The sequence below is a fragment of the Sebastes fasciatus genome, chromosome 4, assembly GCF_043250625.1.
Source record: "Sebastes fasciatus isolate fSebFas1 chromosome 4, fSebFas1.pri, whole genome shotgun sequence".
Classification (NCBI taxonomy): Eukaryota; Metazoa; Chordata; class Actinopteri; order Perciformes; family Sebastidae; genus Sebastes; species Sebastes fasciatus.
This window is the reverse complement of record NC_133798.1, coordinates 39680760-39698463: the sequence shown is the minus strand read 5'-3', so window position 1 is coordinate 39698463 and position 17704 is coordinate 39680760. Positions and strand designations below refer to the sequence as shown.

General features: G+C 38.7%; 2 protein-coding genes across 4 annotated transcripts in view; one reads left to right on the top strand and one right to left on the bottom strand.

Annotated features, from left to right (window-relative positions):
* Positions 1 to 239: 239 nt before the first annotated feature.
* Positions 240 to 10007, bottom strand: LOC141766838 (ubiquitin-conjugating enzyme E2 H-like). The gene is made up of 7 exons (XM_074634014.1): positions 9665 to 10007; positions 4814 to 4890; positions 4569 to 4643; positions 4428 to 4467; positions 4114 to 4166; positions 2491 to 2619; positions 240 to 1286 (listed from the first exon to the last, which is right to left on the bottom strand). Exons 1-7 carry the CDS (start codon positions 9715 to 9717, stop codon positions 1162 to 1164), a joined length of 552 nt encoding a protein of 183 aa, XP_074490115.1. The 5' UTR covers positions 9718 to 10007; the 3' UTR covers positions 240 to 1161.
* A 7398-nt stretch (positions 10008 to 17405) lies between these two features.
* The window catches only part of LOC141766995 (kelch domain-containing protein 10-like), a 13252-nt gene continuing 12953 nt past the window's right edge, over positions 17406 to 17704 (top strand). Inside the window, exon 1 of one of the 3 annotated variants that reach the window (XM_074634256.1) lies at positions 17406 to 17690. In XM_074634256.1, coding sequence (XP_074490357.1) covers positions 17588 to 17690 — 103 coding nt within the window. In that variant the 5' untranslated portion in view covers positions 17406 to 17587. The remainder of the gene's footprint in view (positions 17691 to 17704) is intronic. The other 2 variants (XM_074634255.1, XM_074634254.1) reach the window with 2 other exon arrangements.

Genomic DNA, 17704 nt, shown 5'->3' with positions numbered 1-17704 from the left:
ACAAATGAAGGAATTCTGTCCACAGAAAAAACTCTCGAGGGCTTTTATTTTGAAATGAAAGCAGGAAGTGTTGATTTAAAAATTAAAAAAAATACACTCCATAACATATTCTCCAGATAGACATATAAACTATAGTAATGTTGCTGATATGATGTTAATATGCAGTCAATAGATCACCTTCACTGTCTGTTGTTGCTGTGAACCGCGCGGCACGCATCAAAAATAGGCGACACCTCGAATCTCTAGAAGAGACGCAGCTGAGAAGCGCGTCTCACGCGGTCAGTGTTGTTAACACGGACGCCGAAATAAAAACAGGTAACGCAGCCGCCACGCGCTGCTGACGTTCCCGGTGTGTCCCGGGCTTTATGATTCCTGCTCAGGGGTCAGAACAACACAGGTTTTCAATACGCCATGATTCTCCCTGGACTACATCCATGCATGCACACGCACACACACACGAACACACACACAAACACACACACACGCTGTGGCGTTGTCATGGTTGATGCATCGGTCGTCTGATGGTGTGTGTGTGTGACGTGTCAGCAGTCCTGTCAGAGAGGCCGTCTGCAGCCACGCCAGTCTGTACACGATGAACACACGACGACCACGACGCGGTGGCCTTCAGCTCCTCGAAGTGATGATTGTAATGGCAGCTCCTCGGGTGGGGGCATGGGGGGGGGGGGTCGGGGAGTTGAGACCGCTCAGAAATGGTGGATTGTCATCCTGCGGTCCTCCGTCGGCGAGGGGGACAGAAGCCCGAGACGCAGTAAAGTGTTTAATAAAGACAAGAACAAAAGTTGAGCGTGTCGTGTCCGTCCTCCGTCGTCCTCCGTCGTCCTCCGTCGTCCTCCTCCTCCGTCGGCCTCACTGCTCAGTCTGGAGCGAAGGCCTCGACTGAAGTCACCAAAGACGGTGGAAATGAACGATGAACTCCTCTCTGGTCTAAACAGGCTCTCGGGTGATGAAGAGGGCCGAAGGGCAGGTGGTCATGAATTCCTAAGTTTAATATTCTGCAATATCGTACTGCAAATCCTTGTGTAGCAATAAAAATCCTCGTGTTGCTGTAAAAAATTGTCTTGTTTAAATATGAATATAGCACTGAGTTTCTGCTCTTTAGGAAATGACAGTCTGCTGTGAGGCGAAGGGGGGGAGGAGTCACTACAACTCCATGTCCTGAGCCTCGTCCTCCGAAAAGTCTGACATGGAGCTCTCGGAAGAGGAGTCGCCCCCTCCCTCCTCCTGCTCCTTTAGAGCCTCCTCCGTGGCGTACTTCTGGATGTACTCTGAAAGAAGGAAACACAAGAGGGGGGTGGGGGGGGTGTCATGGGTGGGAAACTCTCTGGACGTGTTTATCAGCAGACTGAGCTGTCAGGGATTCATCTAATAAACTCAGATATTAAACTCTAAACTTGAGACACTCATCAACCGGTTGGTTTGATTTCATCGAGGTAGAGACTCAAACTGCAGGTCCACTCAGCCTTAAAGGTTCGCGCTCTACCCGATGAGCTACCAGTTTAAATCTGTGCATAAACTCATCTGTGGAAATGACAGAAATTCAAGTAAAAAATACACTAATATTGTTTTACACTTGGCTGAGGTGGAAGAGTCGGTGTTTAGGTGAAAAATAAAATGTGTACATGAAGCTGATGTGACTTAAAGGGGCTGTTAGTAAGAATCCTAAATGTGTTGTTAACAGCTTCACCTGTGTCCGTTAAGTCAACTAAAGTCAGCGTCCTGTTGCTGGCGCTTGTGCTCGCTCTACATAGACATGAAGGAGCATCACTCAACACAGTGAGGAGACACACGTCAGCTAAAAGCACAATATCACTCTATATCTCAGCTGCTTGGCAGTAATGTTAGCTGACCAGACCAAGGTCTCTCCATGAATCAATGCTGATCCTAGTGTTGGCTTTTCCTGCTTCAGCCTCCCGACCGCGGCCGGAGGGAACGGGGGAGACGCCGGAGTTTTGGTCGGAGACGATAACGTTTCTCTCTGCGGAGCCCCGTCACTTCACAAGACACGGGAAACCTCTGTTGGTCTGGAGGAGCTGCAGCAGTTATTTCTGCACAAACGTCCACTGAACATTCACTAGATATTCTCAGAGCTAAACTAACTCTTCTGCAGTGTGGAGTGAGCAGCATGCACGTGAGAGGTGGAGAGAGAGAGAGAGAGAAGGAGCGCGGTGTGTGAGTGAAGGCAGGCAGAGGAGCAGAGACTCCGGTCCTGGAGACCAAAGCTACGGTCTCCTCCGCGTCCTCCGACCGCGGCCAACACTGTTTAACAGCTTCACTAGATACAACCAAGAGGTTTTGGTGCTTCACTGGAGTTTGTGTTGGAGTCTGAGTCTGAACAGCGTAGACACAAGCGAGTGACCATGAGACACCGACCAGCAATGATTTATACCTGGAAGAAGTTACAAACAGTCCCTTTAACCTCTCATCATCCACCACTTCAGGTTTCCAGTGTCGGACAGTTCGGTGCTCTACCTTTGATCTTGTGTTTGTAGTCCTCCGGCCGGTGCAGGTACATGGCTGCTGCGTCCCCGTTCAGAGGATCGATGGGGTTGGGGTAGGCCAGCAGCTGAGGGAGGAACGACTCAAAGATGTTGGTGAGGTCTGGTGGATTAGAGGAGAAAAGATTAGTCAGTACAGAGAAGAACAAAGAAGCTACCAGCTGGATGAGAGCAGTTACAACATGATCCACTAGAGGTCTCTACTGGGATGAAATGTGTGTGACACAAGACAGAGAAGCAACTGCTGACATCTAGTGAGGTCAGCCTTGCTGTATTTATATACATACATTATATATATATATATATACTAATAGTGAAAAGTAGAAACAGATTAACAGAGTTGAAGCGTAAAAATGCGATTCGGGTCTCATTTACTTGTCAGCTGAGGATAACCTCTTCAGGTCTGTGAGCCTCAAACAACCTTCAGATACATAATCAAGTACAGGATTCAATAATTAATTAAAGGATAAACATCATTTAAACATGCTGTAAACTCACTACATGTAATATGATGATGTTAAGGTTTCTATAACTCCATAACAAAATCAAACAAGGTTCAAACAAGGCTGCCGACTGCATTCTTTCATTTGTTCATCTGTTCAGTCTGTTAGTCATCATAGCTGAGGATTATTATCTGTGCTAACAGCTCATTACACCGCCACACCGTCACGCCGCCCACGCAACATAGGATATAGGTGTGTTTTCACATACACAACAAATGTGTAGCTGAGAGGAACATGGCTGTCCCTCTTCAGCTGGGACACATCTCAGACTTCTCTCCTTAAAACACAGACGGTTTTACATTTTAAAAACAAATGCACCCTTTTCTCATGAAGTCCACTTTGTGAAACAGGGGGAAGGCTGTGGTTCAGAGAGTAGAGCAGGTCATCCACCAATCAGAAAGTCGGTGGTTCGATTCCCGGCTGCCCCGGCCACATGTCGATGTGTCCTTGAGCAAGACACTTAACCCAAAACCCAAAACCAAACTGCTCCAGAAGGCATAGCCATCGATGTGTGAATGAGTATTTAGATTAGATCCTGATGGGCAAAGTTGGCACCTCAGCAGCCTCTCATATCAGTGTGTGAATGTGTGAATGCTGACATGTAGTGTAAAGCGCTTTGAGTGGTCGGAAGACTAGAAAAGCATGACATGCAGGTCCATTTACTATTTAAACAGTGACGTACCGTTGAGATAACTATCAATGTAACTCACAACTTGATCTTTAAAAGGCCCAGAGACTCAAATGTAAACTTAAAATCTGGTCGAATTAGATAGAAGTGAAGAAAAGTGTTTCGTTCATTGTAACACAGCAGGAACAACGTGAGAAACATCCAGGTGAGTGTGTCCACCTGGCTCTGTTCAGAGTCCTCTCCGCCTCGGGACCTTCTTATCTATCGGCGCTCAGAGCGTGACCTCGATACGAGCAGCAGTTATCACTGAAGTGTAAGCCGATTAAACCGAGATGCTCTGCCTGGAGAGGTATAAGCTGCTCGCTTTGTGTGTTGATTTTATTGGTTATTACTGTCAGTCAGTTTAACCGAGCGATCGGTGAAACCACATAAAGCCGTCACAATGCGAGCTGTGGCTGTGACCTACCGTAGAGAGCCGTCCATGTCTGGTTAATGACATCTAAACACACCGTTCCTGACCTGAAACAGACACAACGCTGTGAGTTAGAACCCGGCAGAGGCTGTCCAAGCAAAGCAAAGCAAAGTGACCTGAACAAGAAATCAGCTTTTCCTCTGTAATATCAATCATTTATTATATGCCAACGGCAGGATATGCTTCAGGCAACATTTACAATTATAACATTATTGTTATTGCCATAAAAATAAATTCACTTTTGGCCATGTTAACTGGTCAAATAAGTATATAAAGTGATATTTTAAATACTGTATATGCACACTTACGCTTCATCGATGTTGGGATGAAAGATTTTATTCATGAATCCTGTGAACAAAAAAAAAGAAGCAGGTTTTAATAATTGTAGAGTAAGATTCATTACGGGGATTTCAAGGCTTCATCACAACACTTGCAGAAACATTTCCTACCTATTGATGGTGATTTGAAGGGGTATTTATCTGGCAGGTCCACTCTGACCTTCCAGACGCCTCCTTCGTACGATGCTGGAAACAAAAAGATGGATCAATGTTCTCGAGTGAAACAAACAATGTCACATAAAACAGTTTTATCCGGTATGTTAAAATGCATTTTGCACTGACTGGATGCTGATTAAACGCAGGTGAGATGCTGGTCGATGAGAGGGATAATTTAATGTGTTAATCAGTAAACTTACATCCAGGCGGTCCGTGGAACTTGACCACAAACTCGTTGAGTCCACTGAGGATGGTGACCTCGTGCTTGCTCTCAATGCTGACGTCTGGTTAAGGAAAAGGCAGCGACCAGAAACACGAGACACGAAGACGAAGAGAATTCAAACACACCTTCACCAAAAATGAATTCAAAACGAGCTGCTGTGTCTACATTTCTCTCTCTCTGTGTGAACTCGTCTGGACGGAGGTCAAACATACGATCAATAACAGGAGCCACGGCAGCGAGATCAATAACGCAGCATCAGACAAACTCAACCAACAGGTTTCCTTAACAGCAAAACAACTTCTCACTCAGGACAACAACTGATCAGACACGGCGATGGCGGTCAATCTGTGTAAAAGTTAAAGTCAGTTAAAGAGAAAAAAAAGTTGTAATATGAGAATAAAGACATTTATAAAGTTTATAAAGTAGTCATTTTACGTGTTATTTTCTTTTTTTCTCACGAAGTTATGACTTTATTCTCGTAATATTACGACTTTACGACTACAGATGATATTAATGATCACTTTTCAACTCAACTATTATTCCCTATAAACACACTTAGTTTAATAAGCATCAACGTGCTGCCGTCAGCCAGCCGAGCTGTAAAGGGAGACTGACGGGAACTTTCATGTGTTTAGCAGGTAACTACAGCTGGAGGAGATGGAAGGTGACTTGGGTGGGGAGGATGTGTCATAATCACAGCGTGTGGTGACAGAAGAGAGACACGAGACCGAGTCAGCCGTCTGACGGCGACGCAGAAAGGTCCAACGTGTTCAGTCAACGACTGTGTGAGTCTGACACGATGACAGATAGAGGAAAAAAACAACACAAGGGAACTGTTCATCATCATCCTGCCATAAATCCTTCTGTCATCTCTTTCCAAACAATCTAACTAAGGGACCGCAACCATGCTAATTTAGCCAAACTGCTGGAGCACAATAAATAACGCTAGACAGCTCGTCAGGAGGAAAAACAACAAGTTTAAAAAGCTCAGTCAATCAGTAAAACAGGTTTGCAAACCACCGAGCAAGAAGACTGCATAGCTCTAAATGTGATCTGAGGTAACGGGCTCTATAAATAAACCAAACGTAGATGTAGACTAATAATGTGCATCTCTCTCGTATGCCTTTCCCCGAGGATGTCCCACAGAAACCCAAACATCTGCTCACTCAGGAGTAACGTAACTACACGAGGGAGAAGCTTTATGTTGAAGAAAAGCTCACGGTCATTTATCAGCACTCTCTTCTGATGCAATGAGAGAAGAGTTGTTTATTTGTTACCTAATTTATAAATGTAGTTCCCGTGACATTGATTGTATCAGCTCTAATCCCATCTGTGCAATTACATTTATAAAACAGACAACATCTGCAGAAGTCTGTCTGTGAGGACAGTAAAATAATCTGAGAGCAGGAATGGCAGCTGTGGAAGCAACGCCAGAATCAGCTGTTCTCCGTCACAGCGGTTCAATGGTGACATATTTGATTTAAAGCCACAACGTGAAACTATGTTCGGCATCTCCTGTTAAACGGCAGCACTGCACTCAGGGTCGGAAAACTGCTCAGACGAGATCCACAACAGCAAGAACTGATGGATCCTAACATGTTTCTCCTTCGTGACTCCCTCCGTCTATTCTTAGGTTTCTCATCCATACTTTATGATGGCATCAATAAAACAAAACTATCATATAAATAGCAAAAACAATAAGCTCTCTTTGTCTGCATCTTTTTATAGACATGACCGTCCGTGATCATGCCTGTGGTAAAATGTACTACGTTATTATCACCACGCAGCGCTGCCTTTATATTCTAAAAGTACAGAAACCAATTTAAGAATACCAGTTTACCCGGGTATCATTAAATCTGCCGGCACTAGAGCATGTTAACATCACGCCTGGTAGCGGTTTGCAAACTCTTTTTACTGAGTGACTGAGCTTTTTAAACTTGTTGTTTTGCCTCCTGACGAGCTATCTGGCGTTACTTATTGTGCTCCAGCAGTTCTGCAAAATTAGCATCCTGGTAGAACCACAGATGTGTATTAACGCTCTGACCAACAGTCTCAAGAGAGGGTTAATAAACATTCATTATTATAATGAATTAATAATGGGCTCAATGGCTGATTATTATTGGTTGAATATTAAAGGAATAAAAGGTTAAATGATCAAACTGACTACAGGACTCAAGGAGTTGATTAAATCTTATCAATCCCTCCCAGATACATGTTTGGGTGGATCAAATTTTGTATTATTAACTTGATTGCGTCGGAGTCTAAAAACGTTTTTATGTAAAACTTTCTAACAACTTAAAGAAAAATACTTGAAACTAGGGCTGTCAAAGTTAATGTGATAATAAGGTGTTAACTCTAATTCGTGTTAATGCCACTAATTTCTTTAACGCATTAACACAACTTGTGATTTTTAGGTTGAACCGGCACAGATTTAAAGTTAGAGTGAAGATACTGGTATCATAGTAAACTATAAAACCTGATGAATCCATCGTTCATCATTGTTTTGTTATTTGATTTACAATAATAAATATATACATACATTTGCATAAAGCTGCATATGTGTCCACTCCCATGTTGATAAGAGTATTAAATACTTGACTAATCTCCCTTTAAGGTTCATTTAGAACAGATACAAATGTGTGATTAATCACAATTATCTATGGACAATCATGCGATTAATCGCAATTAAATATTTTAATCGATTGACAGCCCAACTTGAAACTTAAATACTGCACATTAAACTATTTTTTATTCACTAATAGCATCTGAGGATAAGGGTTTTTAAAAGTTGTAAACTTAATTTACTCAAATATAAAGAACTACAGCTATACTCACTATTTATGCAGTCTGTAGCAACTCGTGATTATTATCATTTTCAATTACCTTTCTAATTAATCAATTAATTGATTAATTAATTGACATTGTCTATAAAATGTCAGAAAATCGTGAAATATCCTCGTCACAAAGGTGACATCTTCAAATATTTTGTTTTCACTGACCCAGAGTCCAAAACAGGAAATCCTCACATTTCAGAAACTGGAACCAGTTAATGTTTAAACATTTTGCTAAATTAGTTAAACGATTATCTAAATTGTTGCCGATGAGTTTTCTATTGATCGACTAATAAAATCAATCGACTAGCTGACTGTTTCAGGACTTGTTGTCTGTCTGTAGTCCTGTTGACAACATGTCCACCCAGCCCCGTCCCTGGTCCCAGGACGTGTTGTTCTCAGCCCCGTCCCTAGTCCCTGCCCTGGACGTGTTGTTCCCAGCCCCGTCCCTGGTCCCAGGACGTGTTGTTCCCAGCCCCGTCCCTAGTCCCTGCCCTGGACGTGTTGTTCCCAGCCCCGTCCCTGGTCCCAGGACGTGTTGTTCCCAGCCCCGTCCCTAGTCCCTGCCCTGGACGTGTTGTTCCCAGCCCCGTCCCTAGTCCCTGCCCTGGACGTGTTGTTCCCAGCCCCGTACCTAGTCCCTGCCCTGGACGTGTTGTTCCCAGCCCCGTCCCTAGTCCCTGCCCTGGACGTGTTGTTCCCAGCCCCGTCCCTAGTCCCTGCCCTGGACTTGTTGTTCCCAGCCCCCATCCCTGGTCCCTGCCCTGGACGTGTTGTTCCCAGCCCCATCCCTGGTCCCTGAACATGGAGGTGTTGTCCCAGCCCCCATCCCCCAGCATGTGCCCTGTACAGCAGCTTGTTGTTGCTCGATCAGCTGTGTGTGAAGCCCCGCCCCCTCCCGTGTTCCGGATGGTAACAGGCTGACCAATCACAGAGCAGCATCTAAGCTGCAGGACAAAAACAAAACAATTCAGCTTCACGCTGTCAGAAATCCTTTCATGCAAACTTCAGCTGAAAACTGTGAATAACCACCAATAACACAAAAACAAAGTAAAACAGAACATCATGTGACATCGAATAGTGTTGAGGGAAAAAAATGTAATTAAAAGAAAAAAATAAAAAAAGATGATTTTTCATTTTTTGCCTCGTTAAAACTCGATTAAATTAAATTATGGCTTCACATTCTTTACTGTATAATTTGTGGTATACACGCCAAAGTGAGTTATTCACTATGCATACAATTCAGCTTTTGTTTATCTACAATCTGCAGGATAATTTTGTATTTGGGGAACAATATTAAAAAGCAAAAAAGGTGAAAATCCTGTTTCTGTGTTGTAATTAATTACCGTAGTGAGCTGTTGACTTAGTCAGAGATCGTCTCTGTGACGCTGCAGCGACCTTATTTGTTCTGTTAGCATGTTAGCATGGCGTTAGCATGCTAGCATGTTAGCATGCTACACAGCTAGCTTCCTTGACGCTAAATAAACACATAATAAACATTTCTTCCATAAGAAGCGTCTCCAGAATGTAAACTAGTCTCCTCTAACTCGTCACACCGTGTTGTCAGTCCGCTGCGACCGACACTGTCTGCTAACAGGCTAACAGGCTAATGCTAACATGCTAATGCTAACAAGCTAACAGGGAGTTTACAGCGCTTCGTTGTGTAGCTAATGTGTTAGCATGCTAACAAGCTAATGCTAACATGCTAATGCTAACATGCTAACAGGGAGTTGCGTTGTGTTGCGACAGATTCAGCTAGCTGTGTTAGCATTAGCATGCTAACGGTGGCTAACAGGCTGAGCTCACTAATAAACATGTAGCTTCTCCTCGTTAGCTGCTCTGCTAACTGAACGGCTAACTAACCGCAGAATCTAACATCACACAGCCAGCGGGCTCATCAACAGTGGATCTCTCAGGACTAGATCATGTCAACATGTTATAAAACAACAACAGCAGTCTGAGGATCTCAGGCTGCTGCTGTTGATGTTGAAGGATACAGTTTCACCACGTCGGTGTCCATCCGCCTCTTGCCCGGACTGGGAGACGACATGTTAGTATTCCTTTAGAGAACAAGAAGTGATCTAAAAATATACTGCAGCGATGAGACGAGACTCAACCCGAAGCTCTCACAGGCCCTCAGACTGGATCAGCAGACTGGATCAGCAGACTGGATCAGCAGCCTCCTCTCAACGTCCATAAACAGGATCCCAGCTGCAACATCGCCCACTTTCTGCTCTAGCAGCAGCTCTACCTAGCTGAGACTAGCTGAGTCTAGCTGTGTCCTGTCCTGAAGACTGTCTCTGCAGCTCTACCTAGTGGTGTCCTGAGTGCTGAGTCCTGCAGACTGTCTCTGTCTCTGTCTCTGCTGCTCAGTGACATCAACCAGCGACCAGAGCAGCCAGAGGAGGAGCTCAGGTATAGAAATACACCACACAGAACACAGATACACTCCTACTGTGGTTATATACAGACTCAGGTATAGAAATACACCACACAGAACACAGATACACTCCTACTGTGGTTATATACAGACTCAGGTATAGAAATACACCACACAGAACACTAACACACTCTTACTGTGGTTATATACAGACTCAGGTATAGAAATACACCACACAGAACACTAACACACTCTTACTGTGGTTATATACAGACTCAGGTATAGAAATACACCACACAGAACACTAACACACTCTTACTGTGGTTATATACAGACTCAGGTATAGAAATACACCACACAGAACACTAACACACTCTTACTGTGGTTATATACAGACTCAGGTATAGAAATACACCACACAGAACACAGATACACTCTTACTGTGGTTATATACAGACTCAGGTATAGAAATACACCACACAGAACACAGATACACTCCTACTGTGGTTATATACAGACTCAGGTATAGAAATACACCACACAGAACACTAACACACTCTTACTGTGGTTATATACAGACTCAGGTATAGAAATACACCACACAGAACACTAACACACTCTTACTGTGGTTATATACAGACTCAGGTATAGAAATACACCACACAGAACACTAACACACTCTTACTGTGGTTATATACAGACTCAGGTATAGAAATACACTCCACAGAACACCGATATACTCGTACTGTGGTTATATATAGAAATACACCACACAGAACACCGATATACTCGTACTGTGGTTATATATAGAAATACACCACACAGAACACTAACACACTCTTACTGTGGTTATATATAGAAATACACTCCACAGAACACCGATATACTCGTACTGTGGTTATATATAGAAATACACCACACAGAACACAGATACACTCTTACTGTGTTATATACAGGATCAGGTATAGAAATACACTCCACAGAACACAGATACACTCTTACTGTGGTTATATACAGGCTCAAGTATAGAAATACACCACACAGAACACTAACACACTCTTACTGTGGTTATATATAGAAATACACTCCACAGAACACAGATATACTCTTACTGTGGTTATATATAGAAATACACCACACAGAACACTAACACACTCTTACTGTGGTTATATATAGAAATACACTCCACAGAACACAGATACACTCTTACTGTGGTTATATACAGACTCAGGTATAGAAATACACCACACAGAACACAGATACACTCTTACTGTGGTTATATACATACTCAGGTATAGAAATACACCACACAGAACACTAACACACTCTTACTGTGGTTATATATAGAAATACACTCCACAGAACACCGATATACTCGTACTGTGGTTATATATAGAAATACACCACACAGAACACTAACACACTCTTACTGTGGTTATATATAGAAATACACTCCACAGAACACAGATACACTCTTACTGTGGTTATATACAGACTCAGGTATAGAAATACACCACACAGAACACAGATACACTCTTACTGTGGTTATATACAGACTCAGGTATAGAAATACACCACACAGAACACAGATACACTCTTACTGTGGTTATATACATACTCAGGTATAGAAATACACCACACAGAACACTAACACACTCTTACTGTGGTTATATATAGAAATACACTCCACAGAACACCGATATACTCGTACTGTGGTTATATATAGAAATACACCACACAGAACACAGATACACTCTTACTGTGGTTATATATAGAAATACACTCCACAGAACACAGATACACTCTTACTGTGGTTATATACAGACTCAGGTATAGAAATACACCACACAGAACACTAACACACTCTTACTGTGGTTATATATAGAAATACACTCCACAGAACACCGATATACTCTTACTGTGGTTATATATAGAAATACACCACACAGAACACTAACACACTCTTACTGTGGTTATATATAGAAATACACTCCACAGAACACAGATACACTCTTACTGTGGTTATATACAGGCTCAGGTATAGAAATATACCACACAGAACACTAACACACTCGTACTGTGGTTATATACAGGCAGAGAATAACAGAGCTGCGATCATTCACTATAAAGATGAAAGTCCACATTTAAATATAAGATTTATTTCTGACTTTTTTTTTTGAGAGGCTGGTCAAATAGTGCTCAAAGATAAAGTGCGTGCCTTTCTATTATGCATGTATCTATGATTAAAATTAACTCCTAGGAAGGCTGAAAGAAGATTTAAAGGTCCCATATTTTAAAAAGTGAGATTTTTAAAGTCTTTCATATTATAAAGCAGGTTTTAGTGCTTTATATAAATACTGTTAAACTATCAAAACGCTCAATATACAGAGAAATATACACAGCCCGTATTCAGAAATTGTGCGTTGAAAAAGTCGTAATATTACGAAAATAAAGTTATAATACTTTATAATATTATTACTTTATTCTCTAAATCTCAGATTATTTTTTTTTCCCTCAATGTGGCCCTAATACTCCGTTGTACCGTCGTACCATAGACCTACAACAATGATAAATAAAAATGAAAATGTAAACAAAGAACAGTTATTCATTTCCATTTTATAAATCCACAGGGAGCCGCTGGAGAGGAGCTGAAGAGACGCAGGTTGCTGACCTCTGGTTTAGACTATTACTCAGTTTTAAACATAAACATTCTAAAGTGTCTCAGTTTGTTTCCTGTTGCAGTGGATGTGAATGACTTTATTCTCGTAATGTTAGACTATAAACTGAGTTACCTTCATCACAATGATCAAATGTTTTGCGGCTCCAGACAGATTTATTTATTTTTGCCTAAAATGTCTCTTTGGATAGTAAAGGTTGCTGAGCTCTGATCCAGTGCTTTTACACGAGACCCCTCGCTTGTCATACGATGACAAGTGCAGAATCAAAATCCTTTGTTTTGCTGACGTTGTTAGGTGTGTTTCTCCAGCCATGTGGAACCAGGAAGAGAGCCATGTGACTAAAACAAAATGTCTGACCACACATGTAACCAACGTAAACACAGAACACCACTTGGCTTGATATTATGAAGCAGTAAGCTGTCTGTCGTTACGTTCACCAACTGCTCTTCTTCTGAGTCACCAGAGCGGTCTCTTCTCATGCTGTTGTGATTTACATCTGAGTGTGTAAATCTCTGCAGTGTTTGTGCATTCAGGACAGACATGGTGGATTTCACCACGTTGCACACTAAACTATGACACAGAGTTACACTTTAGTTGAAGTCTGATCCATCATTTTAATGCCAGAAGATGTCTTTTGACCTTTTAATGTTTCAGGTTAATACAAAACAATACTTTGTTCAGCCTGTTTTACATGGCAGATTTAAAGGTCCCATATTGTAAAAAGTGAGATTTTCATGTCTTTTATATTATAAAGCAGGTTCAAGTGCTTTATATAAATACTGTTAAACTATCAAAACGTTCAATATACAGAGAAACACACACAGCTCGTATTCAGAAATTGTGCGTTTGAAACAAGCCGTCAGGATTTCTGTCCATTTGTGATGTCACAAGTATACAACATTTAGACCATTACACGGTTTTCAACGTAAACATTCTAAATGTGTCCCAGTTTATTTCCTGTTGCAGTGGATGTGAATAACATCAGCTGACAGGAAGTAAACATGGACCCAAACTGTTGCCTAGCAACGCAATTCCATTGCAATTCCATTGAAATGCACTAAAACGGAGCGTTTCAGACAGACAGAAAGAGGAAAATAATGTTTTTTTTTTAACATTACAGAATGTAAACATGTTCTGGCAGAAACACAAAATACAAGTATGAACCTGAAGATGAGCACGATATGGGACCTTTAAATGAAATCATTCAGAATAATTTGATTATGTATTTAAATATCTCTATGCATCAACAAACAAAACTCATGAATGTAGAATGTGGTGCATCTCCCAGTCAGGGTAATCAATCACTTCATGAATCTATGAGTAGATCACTGCAGTGAACCAACTGTTGTCAACTCATCTCCTGTTTAATCTCATTAACTCAGCTGCAGCTCATTGTTCAGGAACGTCTCACTGTCGGTGACATTTCACAGTCTGGCTTCATTTCCTGTTCGCTATCAGTCTGTTGATGAATTATTTGGAGATGGCAATGTCACATTATCTGACCAACTGAGGCTGAGATTCTTTCTGCTGACGAAATGACCTGGTAAACATCTGGTTAACATTTTAACCACCTGGTCAAGTGAAGTTTCAAGTCAGAGGGAAACTTGTGAAAGAACATTGTGGATGATAAAGATCTCTAGTTGATTGATTGGTGCATTGTGGGCAGATATCTCAGCAGAAACAGGCTAGGAGTACAATACAAAAGGTTATTTTATCATAAGTAACTATACAGCAAGCACGTTAAATGTTAAACATTAACGTGACTGCATGCACATATAGCAAAAACACATCTGTGTTTTTAGTGTTTTTAGTGTGAGTTTCAGGGAAACACCACTGAAAAGACAATCAATATCTGCTCTGTGACAGTCACTGACACAACTCTTGATTACACTTCTTAATCATACTTTGTTTATTTATGTGGAACCATATCAGTTTCTCATGGGATTGATCTGTTTGGCTCCTTCAGCCTACAGTTTACCCAATGAGCTTCCAATCCAGATTACCACATGTTAGCAGAGCAGCCTCGGAAGATCTGGGCTAAAGGTTGACTCCAACCACATGTTCCTCTCAAAGCAACCGAACACTCGGTCATCACCTGAGCTGTACAGTAAATCTGCTTTAGGTTTTGCAATTTAATAAGTAGATTTTTTATGTCTTGTGGCAGGTTATAAATCACCATACATTTTCAAACATTTTGGAGGAGTATGAATATCTTGATTTAAGGCTATAGTCAAATTACAGTTAGAAGGTGCTGTGACATTAAAGGTCTCATATTGTAAAAAGTAAGATTTTCAGGTCTTTTACATTATAAAGCAGGTTTAAGTGCTTTATAAATACTGTTTAACTATCAAAACGCTCAATATACGGAGAAATACACACAGCCTGTATTCAGAAATTGAGTGTTTGAAACAAGCCCTCAGGATTTCTGTCTACTTGTGATGTCACAAATATACAATATTTAGACCATTACGCGGTTTTAAGTGTAAACATTCTAAATGTGTCCCAGTTTATTTCCTGTTGCAGTGTATAAGTGTGTAAGTGAATGAATTGGTTCCATTAATTAATTCATATAAACATCACCATAAATAAATATGTCATTAAATGTAACACAAATAATAGAAAAAATAAATGCAGCCATTAATTAAATCATATAAACATCACCATAAATGAATAAATAAATATATGTCATTAAATGTTACACAAATATTATTAAAAATAAATGTATTGCATTAATTAAATCATATAAACATCACCATAAATAAATAAAGATGTCATAATAATATTAAAATAAATGTATTGCATTAATTAATTGATATAAACATCACCATAAATATTAAATATGTCATAATAATATTAAAAATAAATGTATTGCATTAATTAATTGATATAAACATCACCATAAATAAATATGTCATTAAATGTAACACAAATACTGTTAAAAATAAATGTATTGCATTAATTAAATCATATAAACATCACCATAAATAAATAAAGATGTCATAATAATATTAAAATAAATGTATTGCATTAATTAATTGATATAAACATCACCATAAATATTAAATATGTCATAATAATATTAAAAATAAACGTATTGCCTTAATTAATTGATATAAACATCACCATAAATAAATAAATATGTCATAATATTAAAAATACATGTATTGCATTTATTAAATCATATAAACATCACCATAAATAAATAAATATGTCATAATAATATAATAAATAAATGTATTGCATTAATTAAAATCATATAAACATCACCATAAATAAATACATATGTCATAATAATATTAAAATAAATGTATTGCATTAATTAATTGATATAAACATCACCATAAATAAATAAATATGTCATAATAATATAATAAATAAATGTATTGCATTAATTAAAATCATATAAACATCACCATAAATAAATACATATGTCATAATAATATTAAAATAAATGTATTGCATTAATTAATTGATATAAACATCACCATAAATAAATAAAGATGTCATAATAATATTAAAATAAATGTATTGCATTAATTAATTGATATAAACATCACCATAAATATTAAATATGTCATAATAATATTAAAAATAAACGTATTGCCTTAATTAATTGATATAAACATCACCATAAATAAATAAATATGTCATAATATTAAAAATACATGTATTGCATTTATTAAATCATATAAACATCACCATAAATAAATAAATATGTCATAATAATATAATAAATAAATGTATTGCATTAATTAAAATCATATAAACATCACCATAAATAAATAAAGATGTCATAATAATATTAAAATAAATGTATTGCATTAATTAATTGATATAAACATCACCATAAATAAATAAATATGTCATAATAATATTAAAAATAAATGTATTGCATTAATTAATTGATATAAACATCACCATAAATAAATATGTCATTAAATGTAACACAAATACTGTTAAAAATAAATATATTGCATTAATTAAATCATATAAACATCACCATAAATAAATAAATATGTCATAATAATATTAAAAATAAATGTATTGCCTTAATTAATTGATATAAACATCACCATAAATAAATAAATATGTCATAATAATATTAAAAATACATGTATTGCATTAATTAAAATCATATAAACATCACCATAAATAAATAAATATGTCATAATAATATTAAAAATAAACGTATTGCCTTAATTAATTGATATAAACATCACCATAAATAAATAAATATGTCATAATAATATTAAAAATACATGTATTGCATTTATTAAATCATATAAACATCACCATAAATAAATAAATATGTCATAATAATATAATAAATAAATGTATTGCATTAATTAAAATCATATAAACATCACCATAAATAAATACATATGTCATAATAATATTAAAAATAAATGTATTGCCTTAATTAATTGATATAAACATCACCATAAATAAATAAATATGTCATAATAATATTAAAATAAATGTATTGCATTAATTAATTGATATAAACATCACCATAAATAAATAAAGATGTCATAATAATATTAAAATAAATGTATTGCATTAATTAATTGATATAAACATCACCATAAATAAATAAATATGTCATAATAATATAATAAATAAATGTATTGCATTAATTAAATCATATAAACATGACCATGTGGCTCTTGAACGCATCATGACTCCGCGTCCTCTGATTGGTCAGTTCGGGCCAGCTGGCTGTGACGCTGCAGCAGCAGCAGCAGCAGGTGTTGTTATTTCTGTGTTTTGGTGTGATTGGTGTGATTGGTGCAGCCTGCAGGCTGAACTGAAGCGGGTTCTGGTTCTGGTTCTGGTCCGGGTGTGAACCTGTCCTTGTCGAGATGTCGTCGGCTGAACAGAACGGAACCTCCAGAACCTCCAGAACCTTCAGTCAGCTCAACCAGTTCGAGAAGCTGACCTGGAGGCCCGAAGTCCCAGACTCAGGTCTGTAAACATCT